Genomic DNA, 27,142 nt, shown 5'->3' with positions numbered 1-27,142 from the left:
TGTTCAGTTATATTTTATTAAGTTAAATTCTTTTTTAACCAAATAATATCTTATGCTGGGACCAGAGTTACAGATCAACACTACCAGAACTAAAGTAGTACACTAAAAAATGTCTATGGAATAAACAAATATAACAAGAATCTAGTTTTAAGAAGAAGGGGTCGGGACCTAGAACCAGAATCACTTATTCAGGTTAATTTCAGCTGTGACCCAAACACCATCTCCATTAAAAAAAAAACACTATAAAAAATAAAAGGTCAGGGCAACACCATCAGTTGATTATCAGAACGAAGAAGGGATGCCTGGGTGGCTCAGGTGGCTAAGCATCTGACTTTGGCTCAGGTCATGATCTCAGGTCCTGGGATCAAGTCCCACATCTGGCTCCGTGTTCAGCAAGGACCTTGCTTCTCCCTCTCCCTCTGTGCCTCACCCTGCTTGAGCACTTTCTCTCACTCTCAGATAAATAAAATCATAAAAAATTTAAAACTTTTTAAAAAGAACAAACAAAACAGAAAATAAGTGAAAAAATGATTTCAATCCGTTTTACTACTGGTCATTTTTAAATGGGTGCTTTAGATTTTTTTTTTTTTTTTAATTTGACAGAGACACAGCAAGAGAGGGATAGGGGGGTTGCAAGGGGAGAAGCATGCCTCCCATGGAGCAGGGCACCTGATATGGGGCTTAAACCCAGGACCCTGAGATCATGAGCTAATCCAAAGTCAGCAGCTTAACAGCAGAGCCACCAGGCACTCCAAAGTGGATGCTTTAAAACCAAGTTTCTTAAAAATCTCAACACCCCAACTTCCTTCTGAGAAGCATTTGCTAAAAAAAACATGATCATCACAGATATCCAAAAAAGAATGAACAACTATAGGTCTCCAGCTTTCTTCAAGGAATGTATACCCCTATCAAAAACCAAAAGGAAGACAAATCTAATCTGATGCTAAATACTTACATCTTCAGTCCAGTCGTCTGTTGTCCACTCTTCCACAGAATTCTTCCAGGTTCCTATTGACAATAATCACAGTTTACATCACAAAGCCAAATACTATCTTACTCCAAATAATTCTTGGTTGTATACTGCACAAGATGTGTCATGTATCTCATGAATTTAGTTTACCAATCCAAGAAATATGAAGCTATTCTCAATAAAATGTCATGTTGTCAAATACCAACTTAGCTAGCTACTATGCACATAAACTCAAATCAATTTCTCAAACTTATTTTGCATCAGTGTAGATCATATTCAAGCAATTCTGCCATGAGTAAGAAAGTATGAACACAGCACAAGTACAATGAGATCCTTATGATATATAAAATTTAAAACAGAACAAAGTTAATTATGAAGCTGGTCTGCCTTGGACCCTAATTTCATGTTGATTACTGAATTCATAGACACCTCCTTGTTGTAAGGTATTTGTTCCATTCTATGATTTCCTAACAGTCAGTCCTGCTGACATGAAGTACAGTGCTATAACTCCTGACTGGGTACAGACGATCCGCTCAAACAACTGTTACAGAACAAACAGCTACCAAATTATTAAGCGTTTTAAGAAGAAAGCACTTGTGGGGGCACCTGGGTGGCTCAGTCAGTTAAGTGTCTGCCTTTGGCTTGGGTCATGATCCCAGATGGAGTTCTGGGATCAAGCCTGAAGTCAGGCTCCCTCTTCAGCGAGAGTCTGCTTCTCCCTCCCTCTCTGTCCCTTCCTCTGCTCTGCTCTCTCTCTCTCTCTCGCTCACTCACTCTCAAATTAATAAAATCCCTTTTAAAAATTTAAAAAAAAAAAAAAAAAGCATTTGTGTCCAGAAATACTGACTTCAGTATTCAGAGATCCTATATGAGTACAGGTCCATTATTTTTAACTACACATGCAAATACACACCCAGAGGAAAAGAAAAAAATTTAAGATTTTATTTATTTATTTGTCAGAGAGCGAGCGAGCCAGAGTGCACAAGCAGGCAGAGGCAGAGAGATAAGCAGTCTCCCCGCTGAGCAAGGAGACTGATGTGGGACTTGATCCTAGGACCCTGGGATCATGACCTGAGATGAAGGCAGCAGCTTAACCAACTGAGTCACCCAGGCGTCCCGAGAAAATGGTTTTTAAAAGAAAATATACTAAGATATCAACTATAACTACAACCAGGAAGACTGTGGATGTTTTCATTCCTTCCCAGCGGAAGAAATGAGCTGAGCATCTGACCTATAATGAGGTCTGTGTGTGGAGAGGACAAAGGGAAGAGAAGAAAGGAAACACTCTTGAGAAAAAAGGGCAGGTAACCAGAGCTAATCTCCTTGGAATGAAGTCAATAACCTAATAACCAAATGCCTCATAAATAGATGGTTATTACCTAGGAAAAGAGTCCTTCTCATTGGAATGCTTCTGATTGGATGTCCCTAGTTTAGGACTGGTTATGGCAAACATAGAACTGATGAATGTATGCAGTATGGCTCCCTATAAAATATCACCTAAGATACGCTTCTACCTGGAAGATTTTTCAAACCTGAAAATATTCACTGTTGTGAGAAACCTACACACCTCACTGACAGACTTCATCTATTATTGTGGATCATAGAGCATATATACTATAAGAAGGAAGAATGTGGATACAGGTACTCATTGTTCTTCTGTGCCTCTCAACTGCATGTATCCTCGAAATATCTGTAAAGATTCAGAGAGAAAGATCTCAACTGACAATCTGATCCTTTGCACTGGTTCATTCATCATACCTTTTAATGATTTCCATAATTTCTCCATAAATAACGTGAAACAAATATGAATTTACATCGTCTAACAACATCTTGCTGCATTAAAATATTTTTCTAAACTAGAGAAAAGTTATAGTTTAAGTGAAAAAACAAAAGGTGCAATTAGTCCCCGTCTGAAATCAGTACTGAAATCTTGTTCTCTAAGACCTCTGCACAGGCTTCGTAGAGATCTCCCTGTACACAAAACTAAATAAATCTAAGGCAAGCCATCTACCTATTCTCCATTCTTATATTCCTTCTACAATGTGCCTTTCTTCTGGGTACTAATAATACATAATCTCCAATTTTTTAATACATCAAGACTTCTCTAAGTAAATGTATAGTTTTAAAAGGACACAATTTAATTTAAAGGATGATCACTACACAGTGTTCTTGATGCCACCTTCATCCAACCTACTACATGATCATGCTGTCAAATTCATCATAGGAGACAGTATTCTAAAGATTAATTAATTTTATGAAAAGCTGAGGCTCAACCTGAGCAGTTCTAGGAACATCCTAAGCAAGAAACAGAAAACAGGGGCACCTACCTATCTCAGTCAGTAGATGATGGGACTCTAGATCTTGGGGTTGTAAGTTCAAGCCCAACCCTGGATATAGAGATTACTTAAAAATAAAATCTTAGGGGCACCTGGGTGGTTCATTTGGTTAATTGGCTGCCTTCAACTCAGGTCATGGCCCCAGAGTCCTGGGATCAAGCCCCACATCAGGCTCCTTGCTCATCAGGGAGCCTGCTTCTCCCCTGCCTGCCATTCCGTGTGCTTGCTCTCTCTCTTTTTCTCTCACTCACTCTGTCAAATAAAACAATAAAATCTTAAAAATAAATAAATGAAAATAAAATCTTGGGGGAAAAAAATCTTGAAAGTTGAAAAATAGCCAGAAAGATATGTATAAAGAAGGGATACTCCAAAGGAGAAAAACAATGATGAAGAATTAAAAAGCCCTCTACAGGGGTGCCTGGGTGGCTCAGTGGGTTAAGCCGCTGCCTTCGGCTCAGGTCATGATGCCAGGGTCCTGGGATCGAGCCCCGCATCGGGCTCTCTGCTCAGCCGGGAGCCTGCTTCCTCCTCTCTCTCTGCCTGCCTCTCTGCCTGCTTGTGATCTCTCTCTGTTAAATAAATAAATAAAATCTTAAAAAAATAAAAAAATAAAAAGCCCTCTACATAAAATATTAAAGTATCCTAAAGTTTACAATGTATTTTTTCAAAAAAATTTTAAATTGTGAAAAAAAAAAAATTTTAAGTTGTGGTAAAATACTCATAAAATTTACTATTGTGATCATTTTTATATGTACTCAGTAGTATTACGTTAAAGCACACTTTCATATACATGATGTAGAGAGACTGGCCTAACACTTGGAGATAGGGGTATTTTGAAAACAATTAAAACACAAATTTAGACACAGAGAATACAGTCAGAACCTAAGTACATTTAATAAATGGCAGAAAACCACGTATGTAGTCACAAGCAGAAGCACAACATGGTAAAGTGCTTATATCAGGCATCACAGGGCATAGCCCCTTATCAGAATCAGGGCCAAATGCTGCAGTACCCACTCTAAATACGATACATAGTATAAAAATTATGAGACATTACATATAGATGAATTTAAGTTCTAGACCTAATCCTACTGTAAAATATTAGAATTTTACACTGAAACTTTGGTCCCCATTATAGAACTATAAACCTATACCTCAAACTACAGGAAAACATCAGGAACATTATTTATTTTCAGCTTTTAACAATAAATTTGAGGTGCATGCATTAGGTTCAACCCAACTATCAAAAGCACATATAAGGAAGCAACATAGGAAAAAGGAAAACAATGAGTCAAAGACCTATGGTGTCCTGATGGCCAATCTGTAAAACACTTCTGTAATCAAAAGTTGATATTTAATCAAGCAGTCGTAAAAATAGTTTTTACAATTATTCACGTGATGAAATTTTCTTAGCTAGCCTTGATTAAAATGGAAGATATTATAAGCATTTTAGAAGATTTCTTTTTAGTAAGCTCTGTGCCAAACATGCGGCTTAAAGCCGACCCCAAAATCAAAAGTCACAGGCCCTATGGACTAAGCCAGCTAGGCCCCTCCTTTTCAGAAGTTTCATAACTCAGGGAAATTTTTTAATTTAAACAACCATACCTTTGAGTCCATAAGGATTTTTGTTTGGCAGATCCTGAGCTACATTATGAACATCTGATGCCAGTTCTGCAAATGTACAAGGGAAGGTCTTAACATATTTAAAAAAGTATTCATCAAAAGAGAAACTGGTCAGCAACTTAGAGAAAGCCAAGTATCAAAGTTAAGTCCATACTGTGCATCAGAGAAGAAAACTTCCTGCAATCCATAAAGTTACAGGCCCTGTGACTCAAGTATAAATCCTATTAGCCAGATGGCCTTTGAACATTCAATTGCATCAACTACCCTTGTTCACCAAACTCCCTTCCCACTTGTCAAGAGCATTCCAACGTTTAGCAAGTTATACTTAGGATGTTTACATTTAATAAACTAGCATTCTGACTACCCTTTAGTCTATTTTGGTTAATGGATGTCTGCTCTAAGGAATGGATCTATTATCCTGTCAAAGTCAGGTTTCTGAGCCTATAATTATAGCTGAGGGCCAGACTTAGCACTCTCGTTTCCAACAAGACAATGCCACTCTATGATGCCCCTAGAGAAACAGCCAAGCTCTATCAACAGAATCCTCTAACTGTATTCTGCATTAAACACATTTGCTTATTTTTTAGCAAGGAATCAGCTACCCTAAATGAGAATGAGGGGAAGGGAGGGGAAGAGATAGAGACAAGGCAAAAGGGAGAAGAACAGGAAGCAGAATGAGAAAAAAGAAAAGTTAACAGTTAATCAACTAATTCAACATTCTCTTAACACCTGATTTCAAAATCAGTAAACGTTATGAATAAAGCTACTTTACATTCTGTGCAGGTTTTTGTGTGGCTATGTTTTCATTCCTCTTCAATAAAAAACAAAGGTTGGGACTGGAAGACTATTGTGAATATATGCTTTCATACGAGGAATGTATGAGTTCCAGTTATTCTGCCACCTTCACTAATACCTGGTAGCTTCAGTTTCCTTCCATAGCCATTTATTGTTTTAGATTTTTTTAAAAGAGTATTTATTTGACACAAAGAGGGAGAGAAAGAGAAACAAGCAGGCAGAGCAACAGGCAGAGGAAGAGGGAGAAAGAGGCTCCCCGAACAGAAGGAGGCCCAATCCCAGGGCTCCATCCCAGGACCCTGGGATCCTGACCTGAGCTGAAGGTAGCCACTTAACCTAATGAGCTACCCAGGTGCCCCTAGATTTTTGTTTTTTTTAAAAGTAACCTCTACAGCAAACATAAAGCATGAACCTATAACTCCAAGATGTTCGCATGTTCTACTGATTAAGCCCATCAGGCACACCTCTAAAGCCATTTTTATTAATGAAAAATAGCCACCTATTATGTTTTAATTTGATTTCTCCTACAACCAATGACAATGAGCACATTTTTATCTTCCTCTCTGAAGTATCTGTTCAAACTTTTTCCTCATTTTTAAAATAACTTTTTATTTTAAAATAACTACATTCACTAGAAGTTATCCATCAACCTAATGATTACATGCCCCATAATTAATAGCAAAACAACAATTAAAAAAAAAATGGCACAGAGGCACCTGGATGGCTCAGTCGGTTAAGCATCTATCTGCCTTCGGTTCAGGTCATGATCCCAGGGTCCTAGAGTCCCACGTCAAGATCCCTGCTCAGCGGGGAATCTGTTTCTCCCTCTGCCTACTGTTCCACCTGCTTGTACCCTCTCTATCAAATAAATTAAAACAAAACAAAAACTGGAATAGATACGAAGTGTGTGTATGATTCTAGGTCATCTTTTTATTTTGGTAAAATACACTTAAGGGGCGCTTGGGTGGCTCAGTGGGTTAAAGCCTCTGCCTTCCACTCAGGTCATGATCTCAGGGTCCTGGGATCGAGCCCGGCATCGGGCTCTCTGCTCTGCGGAGAGCCTGCTTCCCTCCCCCCACCGCCCCCCGCCTGCCTCCCTGCCTACTTGTGATCTCTGTCAAATAAATAAAGAAAAATCTTTAAAAAAAAAAAAAAAAAAAAAACTTGAAAGAGACATTCCCCCCGCCAAAAAACCTTACCACATTAACCCATCTTAGTAGAACTCATTACCATTAAGTTTATTCACAATGTTATACAAACCAACACCACTATCCATTTCCACAACTTTTTCATTTTTTGTTCATTTTTAATTGCTCATTTATTTTATCGGGCTGCTTGTTTTCTTATGAGTTAAGAATTCTTTTTATATTCTGTGTACAAATCCCTTTTCAAATGGGGGTTTGGAGGTGCCTGGCTGGCTCAGTCAGTAAAGCATGTGACTCTTGATCTCTGTGTTGCAGGTTCAGACCCCAGGTTGGGTGGAAAGATTACTTAAAAATAAAATACAAAAAATGGGAGTTTTATATATTTCCTCCTAAACTATGCCTTGTCCTTTCATCTTATTTTCTTCTCAAGAACCAAGTTTTTCTTTCATAACTTGTGCTTCTTGTGTCCTATGTAAGAAATCTTGCCTAACCCAGGGTGACCTGAGAGTTGCCCCTGTATTTTCTTCGGAAGTTGTCCTTTCCAGTTTCACATTTAGAACTATTACCTACTTGATTTATTTTTTTGTGTGTAGGACAGTATAATACATACCACTAAACTGCCTTGAAACTATTGTCCTAAATCAATTAATTAGCCATCTATCTGTTGGTTTATTCTAGATATGCTATTACATAATTGATCAGCCTCAATGCTTTGCCAAATCCACAGATCATTGTAGCTTTGGATTAACTTTTTAAGGGGCACCTGGGTGGCTCAATGGGTTGAGCTTCCAACTCTTGGTTTCGGCTCAGGTCATCATTTCAGGGTCATAAGAGAGAGCCCATGTTGGGTTCCATGCTGCATAAGGAGCCTATTTAAGATTCTATCCCCCCACCCCCACCCCCAAAAAAGATTCTATCTCTTCCTCTGCTCCTCTTCCCCCCAGTCACATAAAGTAACTTTTGAAATCAAGGAGTATGATCTAAGCTTTGCTGTTCTTTTTCAAAATTCTTTGGGCTATACCAGTTCCTGTATTTTTCTATAAAAACTTTATTTTTAAGAACATTTTATTTGTTTGCCAGAGAAAGAGAAAGAATAGAGCGTGTGTGTGCAAGAGCATAAGCAGGGGGGAGTGGCAGAGAGGGAGAAGCAGGCTCCAGGCTAATCAAGGAGTCTGATGCAGGACTCCATCCCCAAATCCTGGGATCATGACCTTAGCTAAAGGCAAAGGCTTAACCAACTGAGCCACTCAGGGGTCTCCTCTACAAAAACTTTAAAATCAAGTTGTCCATTTACACTACAAAAGTCTGCGAGGATTTTTTCAAAGACTTTATTTATTTGAGAGAGAGAGCACAAGCAGGAAAGGGGCAGAGAGAAATGGACTCCACACTGGGCAGAGAGAAACGGACTCCACACTGGGCAGAGAGCCTAATGTGGGGCTTAATCCCAGGACTCTGGGATCATGACCTGAACCGAAGGTAGATGCCCAACAGACTGAGCCAACCAGGTGCCCCTGCTAAGATTTTTATTAAATTCATACTGCACCCAAATAACACTTTGAGAAAAAAATAACTTTTTAATGATATATTGAGTGATCCAGTTCATAAATACTGAGTATCTCTCTCCTTTCTAAGGTCTTGATATTTCTCATTAAGATGCGTAATTCTCAACATACAAATATTACACACACTTTGATTTAATAAAAGTATTTCATGGTTCTGTAATACTATAAACGGTACTTTTTTTCCTTTTTAATTCTCATTTGCAATTGTTCATTGCTAGCAAAGAAACAGTCTTGATTTTAGGAGTGGTCACACAAGTACATGCATTTGTTCGACTTCACCTACTTGGGCCCTTTAAAAAGGAGAAATATTATTGCCTATGAAATATATCTCAACAAACCTGACATTTTAAAAAACTAGCAAGAAAAATTTTCACAAGGTGCACTATCACGAATTAATACGACAAGAGCCAGTAAAAACCAAATTTCACAACAGTGAAAGTTGAAATATATAAAAATGGTATATCCTTCCATTTATTTCTTGAAACTTCTGATTATGTATCTTAAACATAAGATTTTACATTTTACATTTTCATAGGTATAAGTCTTATCATCCTGCTTATTATTAGACTTCTTCCTAAGCATTTAATGTTTTTTGAGGCTCATTATTTTTTCCATTTTCTCTTTGTTGATGGTTTATAGAGATATATGTATCTACTGAACTTCTACCTAGTACCTTTTAAAACTTCCTTATTTTGGGGTACCTGGGTGACTCAGTCGTTTAGCATCTGCCTTCAGCTCAGGTCAAGACCTCAGGGTCCTGGGATCGAGCCCCGCATCGGGTTCCCTGCTCAGCGGGAAGCCTGCTTCTCCCTCTCCCACTCCCACTGCTTGTGTTCCCTCTCTCGCTGTGTCTCTCGTCAAATAAATAAATAAAAGCTTAAAAAAAAATCCCCTTATTTTAATATTTAACTAGATTTTTATATCACTGCCAGGAATGACAGGTTTTTCCTCTCTTTCCAACCCTTCTGACTTTTTTCATTCCTTACTACAATGACTACAACCTCTAGTATACTGGCATATGGAAACATTAAGAACAGGGACACCTGAGTGGCTTGGCCATCATGATCCCAAGGTCCTGGATCGAGCCCTACATCAGGCTCCCTGCTTGGAGGGAAGCCTGCTTCTCCCTCTCCCACGCCCCCTGCCTATGTTCCTGCTCTTGCTATCTCTGTCAAATAAATAAAACCTTTAAAAAAGAAAAAAAAGAAAAAAAAAGGAACAGTAGAGAAAAAATATTTAACACATCACCATTAACCGTAACACCTGCTTTAAGTTTTGTAGATATCCCCTACCTGATTAAGGAAATTTCCTTGCATTCCAGATTTGCCAGTTTTTTTTTAAAAATCAGAAAAAAGATGTCGGGTTTTGTCAAATGCTTTTCCTTATTGAAATGATAAGAATATTTAGCTTTACTCAGTTGAAGCATGAACACAAGGCACCTGGGTAGCTCAGGGGGTTAAGCCTCTGCCTTCAGCTCAGGTCATGATCTCAGGTTACTGGAATCCAGTCCCACATCACGCTCTCTGCTCAATGGGGAGCCTGCTTCCCCCTCTCTCTGCCTGCCTCTCTGCCTACTTGGGATCATTCTCTGTCAAATAAATAAAATCTTTAAAAAAAAAAAACTGTAAAAAAAAAAGTATGAATAAAACATTTTTTGAGATATAATTCATACAGCATAAAATCCACTCGTTCAAGGTACACAATTGAGAAGCGTTTAGTATATTCACAAGCTGCACAACAATCATGACTATCTATTCCAGAATATTTTCATCACTCCCAAGAAGAAATCTTGAACCCATTAGTAGTCACTCCCCATTTTTCCCAAACATTCCCAACCCTATGCAACCAAAAGTCTACTTCTATTTATCTGCCTGATCTGCATATTTCATACAAAAGAAATCACACAATATAAAATATGTGCTCCTTTATGCCTGGCTTCTTTCACTCAGCATGTCTTTAAGATTCATCCACATTGCAGGATATATCAGCACTTCATTCCTTCTAACAGTAGAATGAACATTCCATTGTATGGATAATATACCACATTTTACTCATCCATTCACCCACTGAAGGACATTTGTTTCGACATTTTTGACTGCTATGAATTATACTTCTATAAACATCTGTACACAAGGTTTTTACATAAAGCTAGGTCTTCCATTCCCTTGAGTATATATCTAGGAGGTGACTGGTTTTTTAATGTTAAAGAAACTTGACTACCAAAAATACATTTAACATGCCATGGAGTTATTATCCATTTTTATCTTACTGAATGGTTTTCCAGTATTTTGGCTTAAATTTTTACATCTGTAAAAATCTGTGTTGAAGAGAAAGATTAACCTGCAATTTCAAATGTTAGCACAAGATTTATTGACATGAAGTATCTTACAATCTTTTAATATCTGATATTAATTATAATTGTAATTACTATTGTAATTATAATAAAATATAAATTTTATTTATATGCTACATGTTACAATTGTAACTACAATTATAATTAATATCAATATCCCTTTTATCACTCCTATAACCAATTAAGTATGCTTCTTCTCCTTCTGTTGATCAGTCTCAGAGTAAGCTCATCAATTTTACTAATCTTTTCAAATTACCATTTTTATAACTTTTGATGATCCTCTATAATATCTTTGATTTCTAGTTCACTGATTTTGTTTCTGTGGTGGTGGCACAGTCCTATTTTTTTACCATGACAGGTATTACACGGAAGTTTGCTTTTATATTATTTATTGAACTATACTTTTATATTTGTGGTTAAAATTAATGAATTGTCAAAACAGGTTTTTATAAATCCAAGAGCTAATATATATACGTTACCATGAAAAAAAATCCCAGGAGCTCTATTAAATAAACATGCCAATAACCAAGTATTTAGCCATGAATTTCCAAAATGAAACTATCCAAAAACATCAGGCTACAGAAAAAATCTGCAAAAGCAATTGATGCCCAAACTTACCTATCATCCACTACGTTATGTGGCCAAACTTCTAATGGTAATTTTCAGTAACAAGTCCTCCCCTAAGAACTTATATGTATCTCTGACACAATGAGATTTGAGTGATTTTGTACTGACTTACACAGATTAATTAAAGGCTCGGGATCCCTCAGAGTACAGAAGGAAAAAAAAATCAAGTACTTTATGGTCAATGAGATTTTTAAGTGAGACTCTGGAGGTAAGAACCGGCTAATACTCTCAGCGGTAGGACAGCAGCCTGTTTTTTCATTCTCCTCCATGGGCACCACACCTTTGTATGTTAAAGACTCAAACATTAAAAACACATCTTTGACAACAGACACTTACCAGTTCCCTCATCTGCACCATTATGAGTAGCTTCCCAAACTACTGGCTTTGTGACGCACTCATCTACAGATGGAGAATCTGAATAGTCCGCAGGATTAAATGTCCTTGGGTTTGAAAAAAATAAAAAATTAAGGTAATCCAACAATTGCCTAAGTCACAATGTCAACCATACATCATCTTCCCCCCACATCCAAAAAACACCCTGTCCTTTCTAAAAGCCACCTTAAGAAACTTCACACTCCTTCTATTTAATTATGGCTATGTCTTCTGGCCATCAGGACACAGATCTTCTGAAAAGCAGTGACTGACTAGGGACCTTCCATACACTCTTGTATGACGCCCGTATTTCCCTAAATTGCTGCCCTCTGCATCCGAAAACAGATAAGCACAACTATAATTGTATTAGGAAGAATAAGGGCTCTAATGAAAAGCTCCCTTAAAAACTAAGGCCAAGGACGCCTGGGTGGCTCAGTTGGTTAAGCAGCTGCCTTCGGCTCAGGTCATGATCCTAGCGTCCTGGGATCGAGTCCCACATCGGGCTCCTTGCTCAGCAGGGAGCCTGCTTCTCCCTCTGCCTCTGCCTGCCATTCTGTCTGCCTGTGCTCGCTCTCTCTCTCTCTGATAAATAAATAAAATCTTTAAAAAAAAACTAAGGCCAGACTTCAACAGTGTTTTCTTTCCAAGTCAGAACCAGGATTCTTTTAGTACATCTGAAGAAAATGTTCCATTCAGGGTTTTTATTCCATTAAAATTCTAAACACCCATGATTCAGAAGTCTAACTAAAACCAAATTAATACTATTTCTAAAATTTCAGAACACAATTTAAAATTTTTTTCAGATTTACGGAGATTATCATTAACAAAGGAAAAAAATCACTAAAGAATATTTTTTAAAGTAAACCACAAAATCTACTAAATAGTCTAAAGCGACTGGGCTGGGCACATAAAGTATGTTAAAGTGTTCCAGCAAGTCTGCACCCTATGTATTCATCCTTCCTTCATCCACAATGACCTCATTCAAGAAACAGAAATGGCAAGAGATATCACGAAGTCAGCAAACACCTCCCCATTCCCCCAAAGCTGCTCTGGAGCTAGGGAAGAGACAAAAGGGTTTGGCTAGAACCAATTCTCTTCCTTTCTTGACTGTCTTATACAGATGGCTTCTGCAGGAAGCTTAAAAACTTTATCTAAAATTTTAGGTAAAGCTAAAGTTTTAGAAGCAGCAAAAGGTAGAAGAATAACCAAAAATTATGAATAAACAACAGATTACACTACCTACGGGGGGCGGGGGGGGGGGGCTATCACTTTTACATACATAACCATTGCATTTACTCACCATTCAAAGAAAATTATGGATTTATCAACATAACTCTTAGGCAATGGTCTTCAACTAGGGGAGACTGTGCACCTCCCTCCCAAGGAACATCTAACAATATCAGAAGTCATTTTTTGATCATTACAACTTGAGGAAGAGTGCTACTGACCTCTAGTAGGGAGAGGCCAGGGATGCTGCTAAACATCCTATAATATAAAGGATACTGCACCACTTCAACAACCTATTATTAAATCTAAAATGTCAACAGAGCCAAGTACAGAAATTCTGCTCTAAAGTCCACTGTGATACTATTTTATTTGTACTATTTATTCACTTTTTCACTATTTCCTCTTTTTAATACAGAATTAACATCAGACTCACCAGGATAAATAAACTGGGTGCAGGACAGAGCAAGAAAAACATTGGGAGTAATAACTAGAGAGGGTAGTAACTATAAATATAGGATGGCTCAGACTTACCCCATGCCTTGGGTTGAGAATCTTCCTGCCCCTCTCCCTCTTCCACGTCCAAATCCTTAAAAACAAAACAGTACTGTTAAATAGTATTTATGTCCTGCACAATCATAATTCTACCAACTTCATTCTCTTATGCACCCACCCAAACACCACTGTCATTGTGCCCAACAGCACCAACATTCCTATCCAGTGCACCCAATCTGCCGGTCCCTAATGACACAACTATAAACACAGTTACTGATTTTGAAGGACAGAAGGGATTTAATTCTGCTTGTACAGTACTCATGATATGCAGCAGCTTAACACAGGCAGCTTATATTACTAACTATTCAGGGGTGCCTGAGTGACTCAGTTGGTTAAGCATCCTACTCTTGGTTTCCGCTCAGGTCATAATCTCAGAGTTGTGGGATCAAGCCCCGCGTCAGTTCTGTGCTCAGCACAGAGTCAGGTTATCTCTTCCCCGCTGCTCCTCACCCTGCAACCCACCTTCCAGGCTTGCGCATACACACACACACTCTCCCTCAAATATGTAAAATCTTTTAAAAAAAGCAAAAGGACAATTTTATTCAGCAACTCTCCAGTTTTTCTTAATATCCCAAGCTGTGGACTGAAGACATAAATGCAAAAGCTATAACTATACAACTCTTGGAGAAAATATAGCACAAAAACCTCATGACACTGAATCTGTAATGATTTTTTTAAATAGGATACCAAAGATACAGGCAAAACAAACAGACATTAGATTTGTGCATCAAAGACATCTATAGGGCGCCTGGGTGGCTCAGTGGGTTAGGCCTCTGCCTTCCGCTCGCTCAGGTCATGATCTCAGCATCCTGGGATCAAGGCCTGCATCAGGCTCTCTGCTCAGCAGGGAGTCTGCTTCTCCCTCTCTCTGCCTGCCTCTCTGCCTACTTGTGATCTCTATTTCAAATAAATAAATAAAATCTTTAAAAAAAAAAAAAAAAAGACATCTATAGGTGCCCCTGGGTAGCTCAGTCAGTTAAGTCTGCCTTCAGCTCAGGTCACCATCTCAGGGTTCTGGGATGGAGCCCCACATAGGGCTTCCTGCTCAGCAGGGACTCTGCCTCTCCTTCTGCCCCTCCCCATCCCCACTCATACTCCCTACCTCTCTCTCACAAATAAATAAAATCTTCAGGAAAGAAAAAAAAAGACACTATATCGGGGTGACAGCTACCTCAGTCAGTAGAGCATACAACTCTCAATCCTGGGGTTTTAAGTTAGAGTCCCATGCTGGGTGTACAGATTACTTAAAAATAAAATCTTAAAAAAATAAAAAAAGATAATGAGGTACCTGCGTAGCTCGCTCACTCATATGAACTATACTGTATGTGAATTCTATCTCAAGAAGCTATTATTGCTCTAAAGTTGCCAAGAAAGAAAACAGGAGAAAAAACACAACTAACTGCTCTTGATAGGTGGACTCATGCATACTCTTTGTAAGAAAAGAAAATTGATTTCAAATTCACACAATGCCAAAAGGCACTTATGGTGGTTAAATATTAAGAAAATAGTGGCAAGATCTTAAAGGGGGATGCTGCTCAGAAATTATTAAACAAACCTGGAATACTTGAGCCAAAAAGCAAGCTGTTCAAGAGAAAAAGGAATTTATAAAAGAAACACATAACCTAGGCAAAAATTCAAGAAATCTTACAAGTACCCTGGAAAAAGTCTGTTATCAACTACATACCTCTGTCTTCAAAGATCAAAAGCTGCACCCAGGGATGCCTGGGTGGCTCAGTTGGTTAAGCAGCTGCCTTCGGCTCAGGTCATGATCCCAGCGTCCTGGGATCAAGTCCCACATCGGGCTCCTTGCTCAGCAGGGAGCCTGCTTCTCCCTCTGCCTCTGCCTGCCATTCTGTCTGCCTATGCTTGCTCTCTCTCCCTCTCTCTCTGATAAATAAATAAAATCTTTAAAAAAAAAAAAAAAAAGCTGCACCCAAGTACTGATCACAAACATGCCAAATATCCTAAGTAGATTTTATTTATATTTTTTTAAAGATTATTTATTTATTTGACAGACAGGTCACAAGTAGACAGATAGGCAAGCAGAGAGAGAGAGGAGGAAGTAGGCTCCCTGCTGAGCAGAGAGCCCGATGCGGGACTCAATCCCAGGACCTTGAGATCATGACCTGAGCTGAATGAAGGCAGAGGCTTTAACCCACTGAGCCACCCAGGTGCCCCTAAGTAGATTTTAAAAAGTCAAATCCATTATTCCCAGAAATTTTTACAAGATAACAAAACTGTTTTTTCTATTTACCTGTCTAGTAACACTACCAGTAACATTGTTTTCTGTGTATATATGATTTCCCTACACTGTTATCTGGTACAAACAGCTATTTCTGTCTAATAGCTCATAATAAAGATTCGGGGTCTTTTAATTAAAACAAAAACAAAAATACAAGACTAAAGAATATTATCAAAAAGAATAAACCAATATTAGGATACTCGCTATCTTTTCCCCTAGAGGTCTCTCTAGGGACTCTGTATCACATCTTTGTTGAATGCTCAAGTTTTCAGTTGTTTAATGTTTATGTTTTTTACCCTGGGAGCTTGAACAGAAAAGTTGCTCATTTCCCTTGAAAAAGCCTTAACTCAGAAAACAGGCAATCGCCTTTAGTGGAGGCAGACCCTAACTGCAGACATTCCCCACCTCCCCAGTACCCAACATGTGTGACTTAAATAAAAGCTAGAAGGGACAGTGATCCTAATCTAAGATGACAGAAAGCAATCCCTTTCCCTCATTCCCGTAAGACTATATGGAGAACTCTGCTAACAGCCAAATGTGCCAGAAACGGTGTCATCCTGAATTTGTTACTGCACACTCTGAATCACGACATGAAACATCTCTAAGGTCCTGACTAGTTCTAAGGCTTTTTTGTATAGACAAAAATTTCCAAATTTTCATGACTGGTTCAATGATAAATATAGTTGCCATGTTGACTATCAGTTGCCTCCATGCCCAGAGAACTATTCAGCCCATACCAACAGCAGGGCATCTCTGGGGCTTGCCGGACTCAGAGACTTGGGAGTCAAGCAAGTTCTGCCTTTCTGTCCCTAGATTAGAGTATATTCTCAGACAGCAATATGCCTTTCCAAACTTCAAGCAGCATAAACAAGTTAAATGATAATAGCAAAATCTCTCTGGGATTCAGTGAGGAATAAAGCTTAGAATCCACCCTCGTATCACATATATTAGCTTGTCCTTAGCAAAGAAGTCTGATTCTAAATGTGTTATGGAGACACCTGGGTGGCTCAGTCATTTGACTGGCAGACTTGATTTTAGCTCATGTCATCAGGGTTCTGAGACTGAGCCCCAGCAAAGCTCTGTACTCACAGCAGGGAGTCTCCCTGAGCTTCTCTCTTCCTCTCCCTCCCTGTCCCCATCCCCACCCCCCACACCCTGCTCCCAGCACTCTGTGTTGAGCGCAGAGCCAGACATGGGGCTCAAACCCATGACCCCAGACCATGATCTGAGTGGAAATCAAGACCCACCCAGGCACCACAATTTTTTAAATCATTTAAAAAATAACGAATAAAGGTATTACACTAAATGTTTCAGGAATTAATGGACTCCAAAACCAGTATATAAGGAGTGATTTTTTTCTTAAAGGATATTTAAGAAATACTTCAACCCCTTGGTGCTGCACCCCACCCTGCCACTAGCTGAAGGTATTAGTACAATGAAGAGCCATACCCTAAATGTCATGCATCCTGCTTGGCAGGGACTGACTGGATTCCATCTCCTCCTCCATGAAAAGAGACACCCCCCCCCTTTGGACTGAGTAAGCTTACCCTTTTGTGGTGACAATTTTATTTTTTTTTATTTCACTTAAAATCAATTAATTAACACAGTTTATTATTGGTTTCTGAGGGAGAGGTCAGTGATTCATCAATCTTATATAATACCCAGTGCTCGTGACAGAATGTGCCCTTTTTAATGCCTATCACCCCATCCCTCCCCCTACCACCCCTCCAGCAACCTTCAGTTTGTTTCCTATAGTTGTCTCATATGGTCTGTAGCCTTCTCTGATTTGGTATTTTATGTTTCCCTCCCTTCCCTTGTGGAGACAATTTTAGAAATTCCCACATAGGGTATACCTGGGTGGCTCAGTTGGTTAGGTATCTGCCTTTGGCTCAGGTCATGATCTCAAAGAGTTCTGGGATCAAGTTCCACCTGCAATTCCCACATGCAACTCCCCGCTCAGCAGGGAAGTCTGCTACTCCCTCTCCCTCTGTTCCTCCTCCACCCCTTGCTTGTGCTCTCTCAAATAAATCTTTATGGGGGAAAAAAAAAAATCCCCAACTGGAAGATAATTTCTCCTAAGCCCCATTACAGGCAAGGCTGTTCAGGATGGTTCAAGGAAAAACCCCAATTCAAATTAGCTAATGCAAGACAGGCAAAATTAGTTTTCTATAACTGGGGTAGTTTGAGGGATAGGCATTCCTGAATCCAGGGATAGAAAACACATATAAAAAAGGATATTTATATAATCTTAGTACTCCCCTCAAAAAGTATTCATTAATTACAAAGTGCAGGGTAGTAACTTCAAGGAGAAACTGGGCAGAAGCTACTGTTCTTAAATAAGAAATCAAAACTAACACTAGCAATGGGATAAACCTTTATCATGTGCCCTCTAATGTGATCCACATTTTGTGGTATTCCTGTCAAAAGTAAGTAACAGGTTAACTATACTGGCATTAAAATAAAATTTAAAACCACCAAATAACATCAATGTATTCATGAAGCTTCTCAGACTGATATTAAAGGACATTCTACAAGACAGTCCCTATGCTTCAAAAGCATTAACGCCATGAAATAACCAAGATTATTCCAGACTGATGAACTATTTTAGATTGAATGACACTAAAAAGAGACATGAGAGCCAAATACAATGTGTGATACTGGACTGGATCCTAGACCAGAATACCTTTTTGCTATAAGGAACATTACAGGATAACTTTTCAGTAAGGCCTGTAAATTGCATCAATAGTAATTTCCTGTTTTTATCACTGTAAGATACCTCCATGAGAGAGGTTTTTTCCCTCCCTTAGGAGATATACACTAAGGGGTAAAATGGCATATTAAGGGGTAAAATGACATTATGTTGGAATTTACATTTAAAGGTTTTGGGAAAGAAACACACACACACACACACACACACACACACACACACAGAGAAAAACAATGAAAAAAATAGTGAAACATCAAAATTCAGGAAATCTAAGTACCCATTACACCATTCTATCATACTTTATTTCAAGGTAAAATGTTAAAGCTGCGCCCTGAGCATTTCTGTGTATATGTCATATTCCAATAAGTAGTTTTTAATTCTGTTTAAAAAAAAAAAAAAATCCAAGTTGTTTTCCATATTTACATTAGCTGCTCCTTCTACACAGAATATTTCTACCCAGATTTTCACATGGCTTTATTCCTTTATTCCTCCTCAGCAACCTCCTCAGGTCACTCAATCTAAAGATGACCCTACTAGATGACAAAGCTGGCTTAGCCGGTAAAGCATAAGATTCCTGATCTAGGAGTTTTGAGTTCAAGCCCCACATTGGGTGTACAGAATTTTTACTAAAAGAAATTAAAAACAAACAGACGTAATAATGAAGACCCCACTTGACAGCTGATCACCAATCATTTTCTTAAGTCAAACACTGATTTTACTTGACTGTCTCTTATCCTTCGCACCCCATATGTAAGGGACCATGCCTTACTCCCAGCATTATCTGCAACAATAAAACAGGTATTTAAGTATTAGTTGTTGCAGCACCAAAGAAACAATTATAAGAACATATTATGAGCAACTATATGCTAACAAACTGGACAATCTGGAAGAAATGGATGCATTCCTAGAGACATATAAACTACCAAAACTAAAACAGGAAGAAACAGAAACCCTGAACAGACCCATAACCAACAAGGAAACTGAAGCAGTAATCAAAAATCTCCCAACAAACAAGAGTACAGGGCCAGCTGGCTTCCCAAGGGAATTCTACCAAACATGTAAAGAAGAATACATAGCTATTCTTCTGAAACTGTTCCCCCACAAAAACAAACCAGAAATAGAAGGAAAACTTCCCGACTCTTTTTATGAGGCCAGCATTACCTCGATCCCAAAAGCAAAGACCTCACCAAAAAGGATGATTATCACTATCAATTATCAATATCACTGATGAACATGAATGAAAAAATTCTCAACAAGAGGCGCCTGGGTGGCTCAGTGGGTTAAGCCTCTGCCTTTGGCTCAGGTCATGATCGAGCCCTACATCGGGCTCTCTGCTCAACAGGGAGCCTGCTTCCCTTCCTCTCTCTCTGCCTGCCTCTCTACTTGTGATCTCTGTCAAATAAATAAATAAAATCTTAAAAAAAAAATTCTCAACAAAATACTAGCAAATAGGATCCAAGAGTACATTAAAAGAATTATTAACCACTACAAAGTAGGATTTATTCCTGGGCTACAAGGTTGGTTGAACACCCATAAATCAATCAATATGATACACTACATTAAAGAAAGACAAGAACCGTATGATACTCTAAACAGATGCAGAAAAAGCACTGGACAAAGTACAGCGTTTTTTCTTGATTCAAACTCTTCACAGTGCTGGGATAGAGGATCCATACCTAAATATCATATAAGCCATCTACGAAAAACCCACAGTGAGTATCATTCTCAATGGGGAAAAACTGAGAGCTTTTACCCTAAGGTCAGGAACATGGCAGGGATGTCCACTATTGCCACTGCTATTCAACAAAGTACTAGAAGTACTAGCCTCAGCAATCAGACAACAAAAAGAAATAAAAGGCATCCAAATCGGCAAAGCAGAAGTCAAACTCTTACTCACTGCAAATGACACGATACTTTATGTGGAAAACCCAAAAGACTACACCCCAAAATTGCAAGAACTCATACATACAGGAATTGAGTAAAGTGGTTAGGATATAAAATCAATGCACAGAAATCAGTTCCATTTCTACAGACCCAGCAATGAGACAGCAGAAAGAAAATTAAGAAGCTGACCCCATTTATATTTACACCCAAAATTGTAAGACACCTAGGAATAAATCTAACCAAAGAGGCAAATGATGTGACTCAGAAAACTATAGACTACTCATGAAAGAAACTGAGGAAGACACAAAGAAATGGAAAAACATTCCACGCTCATGGACTGGAAGAACAAATATTGTTAAGATATCTATGTTGCCTAGAACTGTATATACATTTAATGCAATCTCTATCAAAATACCATCAACTTTTTTCACAGAAATGGAACAAATAACCTTAAAATTTGTATGAAACCAGAAAAGACCCCAAAAAGCCACAGGAAGGTTAAAAAAGAAAACCAGAGCTGGTGGCATCACAATTCTAGACTCCAGGCTCTATTACAAAGCTGTAATCATCAAGACGGAATGGTAGTGGCACAAAAACAGACACATAGATCAAGGGAACAGAACAGAGAACCAAGAAATTAATCCTCAACTCTATAGTTGAGGACAAATAAGGAAAGAATATCCAACAGAAAAAAGTCTCTTTAACAAATGGGTGTTGGGAAAATTGGACAACCACATGCAGAAGAATGAAACTGGACCATTTCCTTATACCATACACAAAAATAGACTCAAAATGGATGAAAGACCTAATCTGAGACAGGAATCCATCAAAATCCGAGGAGAATGTAGGCAGCAACCTCTTCCACCTTGGCCCCAGCAACTTCTTCCTAAAGACACTGCCAAAGGCAAGGGAAGCAAGGACAAAAATAAACTATTGGGACCTAATCAAGATAAAAAGCTTTTGCACAGCAAAGAAAACAGTCAACAAAACCAAAAGACAGGGGCGCCTGGGTGGCTCAGGTCACGGTCCCAGGGTCCTGGGATCAAGACCCACGTAGGAGAGCGGGGAGCCTGCTTCCTCCTCCCTCTCTCTCTGCCTGCCTCTCTGCATCCTTGTGATCTCTGTCCATAAAAACAAACAAACAAACAAAAAAACAAAAGACAATCAACAGAATGGGAGAAGGTATTTGCAAATAACATGTCAGACAAAGGGCTAGTATCCAAAATCTATGAAGAACTTACCAAATTCAACACCCAAGGAACAAATAATCTAATCAAGAAATGGGCAAAAGACATGAACAGACATTTTTGCAAAGAAGACATACAAATGGCCTACAGACACATGAAAAAGCAGTATCACTCAACCATCAGGGAAATACAAATCAAAACCACAATGAAATACCATTTCACATCAGCAAGAATGGCTAAAATTAACAAGTCAGTAAATGGCCCAGTGAGAATGGTTGAAATTAACAAGTCAGTATTAAGCACAGATGTTGTTGGCAAGGATGCGGAGAAAGGAGAACCCTCCTACACTGTTGGTGGGAATGCCAGCTGGGGCAGCCACTCTGGGAAACAGTAATGGAGGTTCCTCAAAAAGTTGAAAATAGGGCTAGCCTATGACCCAGCAATTGCACTACTGGGTATTTACCCCAAAGATACAAATACAGTGATCTGAAGAGGCACATGCACCCTAATGTTTATAGCAGCAATGTCCACAACAGCCAAACTACGGAAAGAGCCCAGATGTCCACTGACAAATGAATGGATAAAGATGTGGTGTGTAGGGGAAAAAAAAAGATGTGGTGTGTGTGTATACACACGTATACACACGTATACACACACACACACACACACACACACACACACACGAGTTCAAGCCCCAAATAGGGCATAGAGCTTACTTTAAAAATTAATGAGTGAACAAAATAAATATACTAATACAGACTCCAAAAAATACTGCCTATATATATTATTCCCTATGAAACAATAAATTTCTCTCTACTTATCTCTTGCCTGCTTTTCAGAGTGGTTGGAAAAACACATTTTAGTTATTCCCTCATCCTGTGAATATAAATGGCCAATACCAACAAGGAACATTCCTTGAAATGTAGTTCCAGAAGTCCTAGGAACAGTCAGCAGGACTGTCAACCTTTTACCACTGAAAAGCTATTAAAGGGCCTGCTGGTAAACATTACTTGCCGGACATTTCAGTAATTCAGCTTTAACCCAAATCCTTGGCCAAGTTTTTATTTATGTGAGAGAGAGAGAAAGCAGGCTAGCGCACCATGAGCAGGTGAAGGAGCGGAGGGAGAAGCTGACTCCCTGCTAAGCAGGGAGCCCGATGTAGGACTTAATCCCAGGACCGAAACCATAACCGTGAGCCAAAGGCAGATGCTTAACCAAATGAGCCACCCAGGTGCCCCTCCAATACCTAAAAATCTTACAAAAACAAAAAACCCACTCTAAAATAATAATTTTCAAGGGGATCCGAGTCACATCTGGCGGCTCTTCATTTTTGTATAAACATACTATCTAGTGAGGTCAGCTAATATAGCCAAGAACAAAGGCCAAAAAAAAAAGTTTGTTTTTTAGGTGGTTTTAGATCTAGCTACTGTGAAAGACTTTGACCAGGAAAATTAAATTTAAATTCTTCTACACACACACTTCATTCACATGGACTGTATTTTTTATTGTTTGCATTCTGTTCTTATTCACTGTTAAATTTACCAACCAATAAGGAAAACTGTATGAATAATCACCAAACAGTCCAAAAAAAGAACATGAAGATGTGACAGTTATGATTAAGTAAAATTTTATGGTGATTTTACTTGGTCTGTGAAGTTTTGTTTACTTCAGTTTTATCTGCCTAAATAAAACCAAAGTAAATATATCAACTCTACCTCAAGGTAATAAAACTAACCAATCCTACTCCCACATACACTCCCCGCTTTCCAACTCACTGGCTGTTCCCTAGGATGTGTTTTTATAACAATAAATCTGTTCAATTTGTAACAAGAGTCAGCATTCAATCAGCCTTTTATTTTTAAATATGTCCCTAAGCAACCAACCAATCAAGTTCTCAGACTTGATTTTTACTCTCAAAGGACCAAACTAAGGGTTCCAGTGTGCCACAGAGGGAATTCAGTCATGAATATCTGATCATTTCTTTAAGAAGCACATTAATTCCAGGGGAAGCAACTCAAAGATCAAATACTCTGGAAAAGAGAAACTTCTCCCAGATAAGACACCCCAGCTCTTCTGTATTCCTGAAACCTTCAAAGGAATTTCCAATGATCTTCTAATTACAACAGGGTGGTATGGAGTAATCAGACACAAAACATTGGTATTACACTATTTGAGTACCCTGACCCATAAGCATAGTAAAGTTTAGTAGTCAAAAACCTCACTCTGGGGATGCCTAAGTGGCTCAGTAGGCTAAGCGAGTGCCTTCGGCTTGGGTCAAGATCCCAGGGTCCTGGGATCGAGTACCACATCGGGCTCCTTGCTCAGCAGGGAGCCTGCTTCTCTCTCTGCCTCTGCCTGCCACTCTGCCTGCTTGTGTACACGTGCTCTCTCTCTAGTAAATAAATAGATACAGAAATAACTTTAAACAAAATAAAACAAACAAAAAAAAAAACCACCTCATTCTGGTTTTTTTGTTCTTCTATATTCCTTCTCTCCCAGGATGGGTACCTCAAGACACTAAAAAAACAGGAGTAGAGATGCCACTTATCTTTCTAACCTCACTGTAACAATGGTAAACTTGGGGCTTACTCCATAAGAACTCATTCCTAAACATATATTATACTAACAAGCAGTTCCAGCTTCTCAAACACAGAATTACAATTTTTACTGATTATTACATGTCACATGATAAAAAACTTGACCCAAAATGCTCCACATTTCACATATTAACATGATCTTTGATCTAAGTTCAGGATTTAGTCAATATCATTCAGGAGAACTTCCAGTCTTACAGTAGATATTTAATACCTACCAGTTAAATTCCACATTTTGTACACAAACCACAGTATTATTTGATGGCCAAATCACCTCTGACCAGTCACCATTTATACAGTCCCAAACATTCTGACACTAAAATGCAAAGACACGGACACTGAAGAAAGTGGCCCAGCACAACTGCAACTTCCTTCCTCCAAAAAGACTACTGTTTTCTCACAAATAACACACAACTCACAAGATACTTCTCTTCAAACTTTTAAACAGAATACAGAAAATCTACTTGTTCTAAGTATCACACTCTTATTCCTCTGATTGTAGAGCAAACATTCAGTGAATGGTATGGAAACAATATAGAGAAAATTTAGTTTTACTTCATTTGCTATGGTTCATACTTACTATGCTATCTTTTCTTTCTATCTTACTTTTTACGCTATCAAATTCATAATACATATTATCCCAAAACTTAGAGATTACCATATTAAATCTATGCTGTTTCAAAGTATTTTTAAGCCAGTACTATGCAGAATAGGCAAAAATTAAGAAAAAAAAGTTTCATTAGCAATTTGATTTTTTTTTTTTTAAGATTTTATTTGAGAAAGAGAGCACGTGAGTGATGGAAAGGGTAAAGGGAAGGGGAAAAGCAGACTCCCGACTGAGCAGAGAGCCCAATGTGGGGCTCCAACCCAGAATCCTGAGATCATGACCTGAGCCAAAGTCAGATGCTTAAATGACTGAGTCACCTAGGCACCCCAGTAATTTGAAATGTTAGCAAATTTAATCACAAATGTAGATCAGTATTCTAAGGGAGAGCCAAGGGGAAGTCAGCAGAGGAGCTCACAAGTATGGTCAAAATCAAAGAATAAATGCAATGGAGACTTTAAAGAACTGTTTTTAAAGTATACACTTTATGGCATATACTTGTTTTTTAAGTATACCCTTAATATCTGCATACTACCCAACAAACCAAAAATAACTGCAAAGGAAGAGAACAATGGGTTTTTTTTTTTAATTTGTTTGCTTGTTTTTTAAGGTTTATTTATTTCAAGGATGCCTGGGTGGCTCAGTTGGTTAAGTATCTGCCTTCAGCTCTGGTCATGATCCCAGGGTCCTGGGATTGAGTCCTGCATCAGGCTTCCTGCTGAGAGCCTACTTCTCCTTCTGCCTGCTGTGCTCACACTCTCTCTCAAATAAATAAAATCCTTTAAAACAGAGGAGGAGAGCACCTGGGTGGCTCAGTGGCTTAAAGCCTCTGCCTTTGGCTCAGGTCCTGATCCTGGGGTCCTGAGATAGAGCCCCACATCGGGCTATCTGCTTCGCGGGGAGCCTGCTTCTCCTCTCTCTCTCTGCCTGCCTCTCTGCCTACTTGTGATCTCTGTCTGTCAAATAAAAAAAAAAATAATAATAATCTTTAAAAAGAAAAAGAAAAAAAAACACACAGATTTATTTTGAAAGAGTGAGAGTGAGTGAGAGAGACACAGAGAGAGCATGCACAGAGGGAAAGGGAAAAGCCAACTCCCTACTGAGAAGGTGTCGGATTCTGGGATTAATCCCAGGACTGCTAACCAACTAAACCGCCCAGGTGCCCCCAATGAACTGTTTCTTTCTTTCTTTCTTTTTTTTAAAGATTTTATTTATTTATTTGAAAGAGAGCATGAGAGCGGAAAAGGTCAGAGGGAGAAGCAGACTCCCCATGGAGCTGGGAGCCCGATGAGAGACTCGATCCTGGAACTCCGGGACCATGACCTGAGCCAAAGGCAGTCGCCCAACCAACTGAGCCACCCAGGCACCCCTCCCAAAGAATTGCTTTAAAAGGCTAATTAAACAAACTATAAGAGAGTAAATTAAGATCTTAAAGGACTTACAACTAATCTTCTGGAAAGTGACATATTACATAAAACAAAAGACACATTTATCTCTTAAAGTAACAAACTATTTGTCCTGCACCACTATTAGCTTACTATCAAACCATACTAATATTCATAAGCAAAATAATTGTGGTTTTGAGGATGTAGGATACTGAGTATTTTACCCCTCTTGCCCTATGCTGGAAGTCAGATTCAAAGCAATTCAAAGAAATCTCCAGACAGACCACAATCCTTTCAAGAGTGTAATCAAATATACTTAAATATAGGTGTTATAAAATTTTTTCAAAAAGTAAATTTTAAAGTTTATTTTTTAAACAGTTTTATGTATTAATTTATTTGAGGTAGAGAGGGAAGCAGAGGGAGAGGAAGAAAGAATCTAAAGCTGACCCTCACTGAGCACAGAGGCTGATCAATGCAGGGCTTGATCCCACCACTGTGAGCCCAGGACCTGAGTCAAAACTGTGAGTCAGACATTTAAACAACTGAGCTACCCAGGTGACCCAGAAAAAGTAAAGTTAAACTGAAAAATCCTACATACAAAACAATTTATTTCTTTGAAAAAGTAAAGTTTAGGGGTGCCTGGGTGGCTCAGTGACTTAAAGCCTCTGCCTTTGGCTCAGGTCATGATCTCAGGGTCCTGGGATTGAGCCCCACATCAGGCTCTTTGCTCGGCAGGGAGCTTGCTTCCTCCTCTCTCTCTCTCTGCCTGCCTCTCTGCCTACTTGTGATCTCTCTGTCAAATAAATAAATAAAATCTTAAAAAAAAAAAAGTAAAGTTTAATTAAAATCATACATACGAAACAATGGTAACAAATTTTAACTCGGGGCAGCGGGGTCGCTCAGTCAGTTATAAAGATCCAGCCCCATCAGGCTCCGCACTGAACATAGCAACTTCTTGGGATTCTCTCTCTCCATCT

At 38.8% G+C, this 27,142-nt stretch overlaps 1 protein-coding gene across 1 annotated transcript in view; it reads right to left on the bottom strand.

The window, feature by feature from the left end:
* UBAP2 (ubiquitin associated protein 2) overlaps positions 1–27,142 on the bottom strand; it is a 130,654-nt gene that overhangs the window by 35,607 nt on the left and 67,905 nt on the right. Inside the window, 4 exon segments of the mRNA XM_004765329.3 lie at positions 956–1,008; positions 4,912–4,977; positions 11,748–11,851; positions 13,542–13,596. Of these exon segments, the coding sequence (XP_004765386.2) occupies positions 956–1,008; positions 4,912–4,977; positions 11,748–11,851; positions 13,542–13,596 (278 nt within the window).

The sequence above is a fragment of the Mustela putorius genome, unplaced genomic scaffold, assembly GCF_011764305.1.
Source record: "Mustela putorius furo isolate JIRA1106 unplaced genomic scaffold, ASM1176430v1.1 tig00001584_pilon_pilon_pilon, whole genome shotgun sequence".
NCBI classification, from domain to species: Eukaryota; Metazoa; Chordata; class Mammalia; order Carnivora; family Mustelidae; genus Mustela; species Mustela putorius.
The sequence above is the reverse complement of the archived record's forward strand: the minus strand, read 5'-3'. Positions and strand labels throughout refer to the sequence as shown.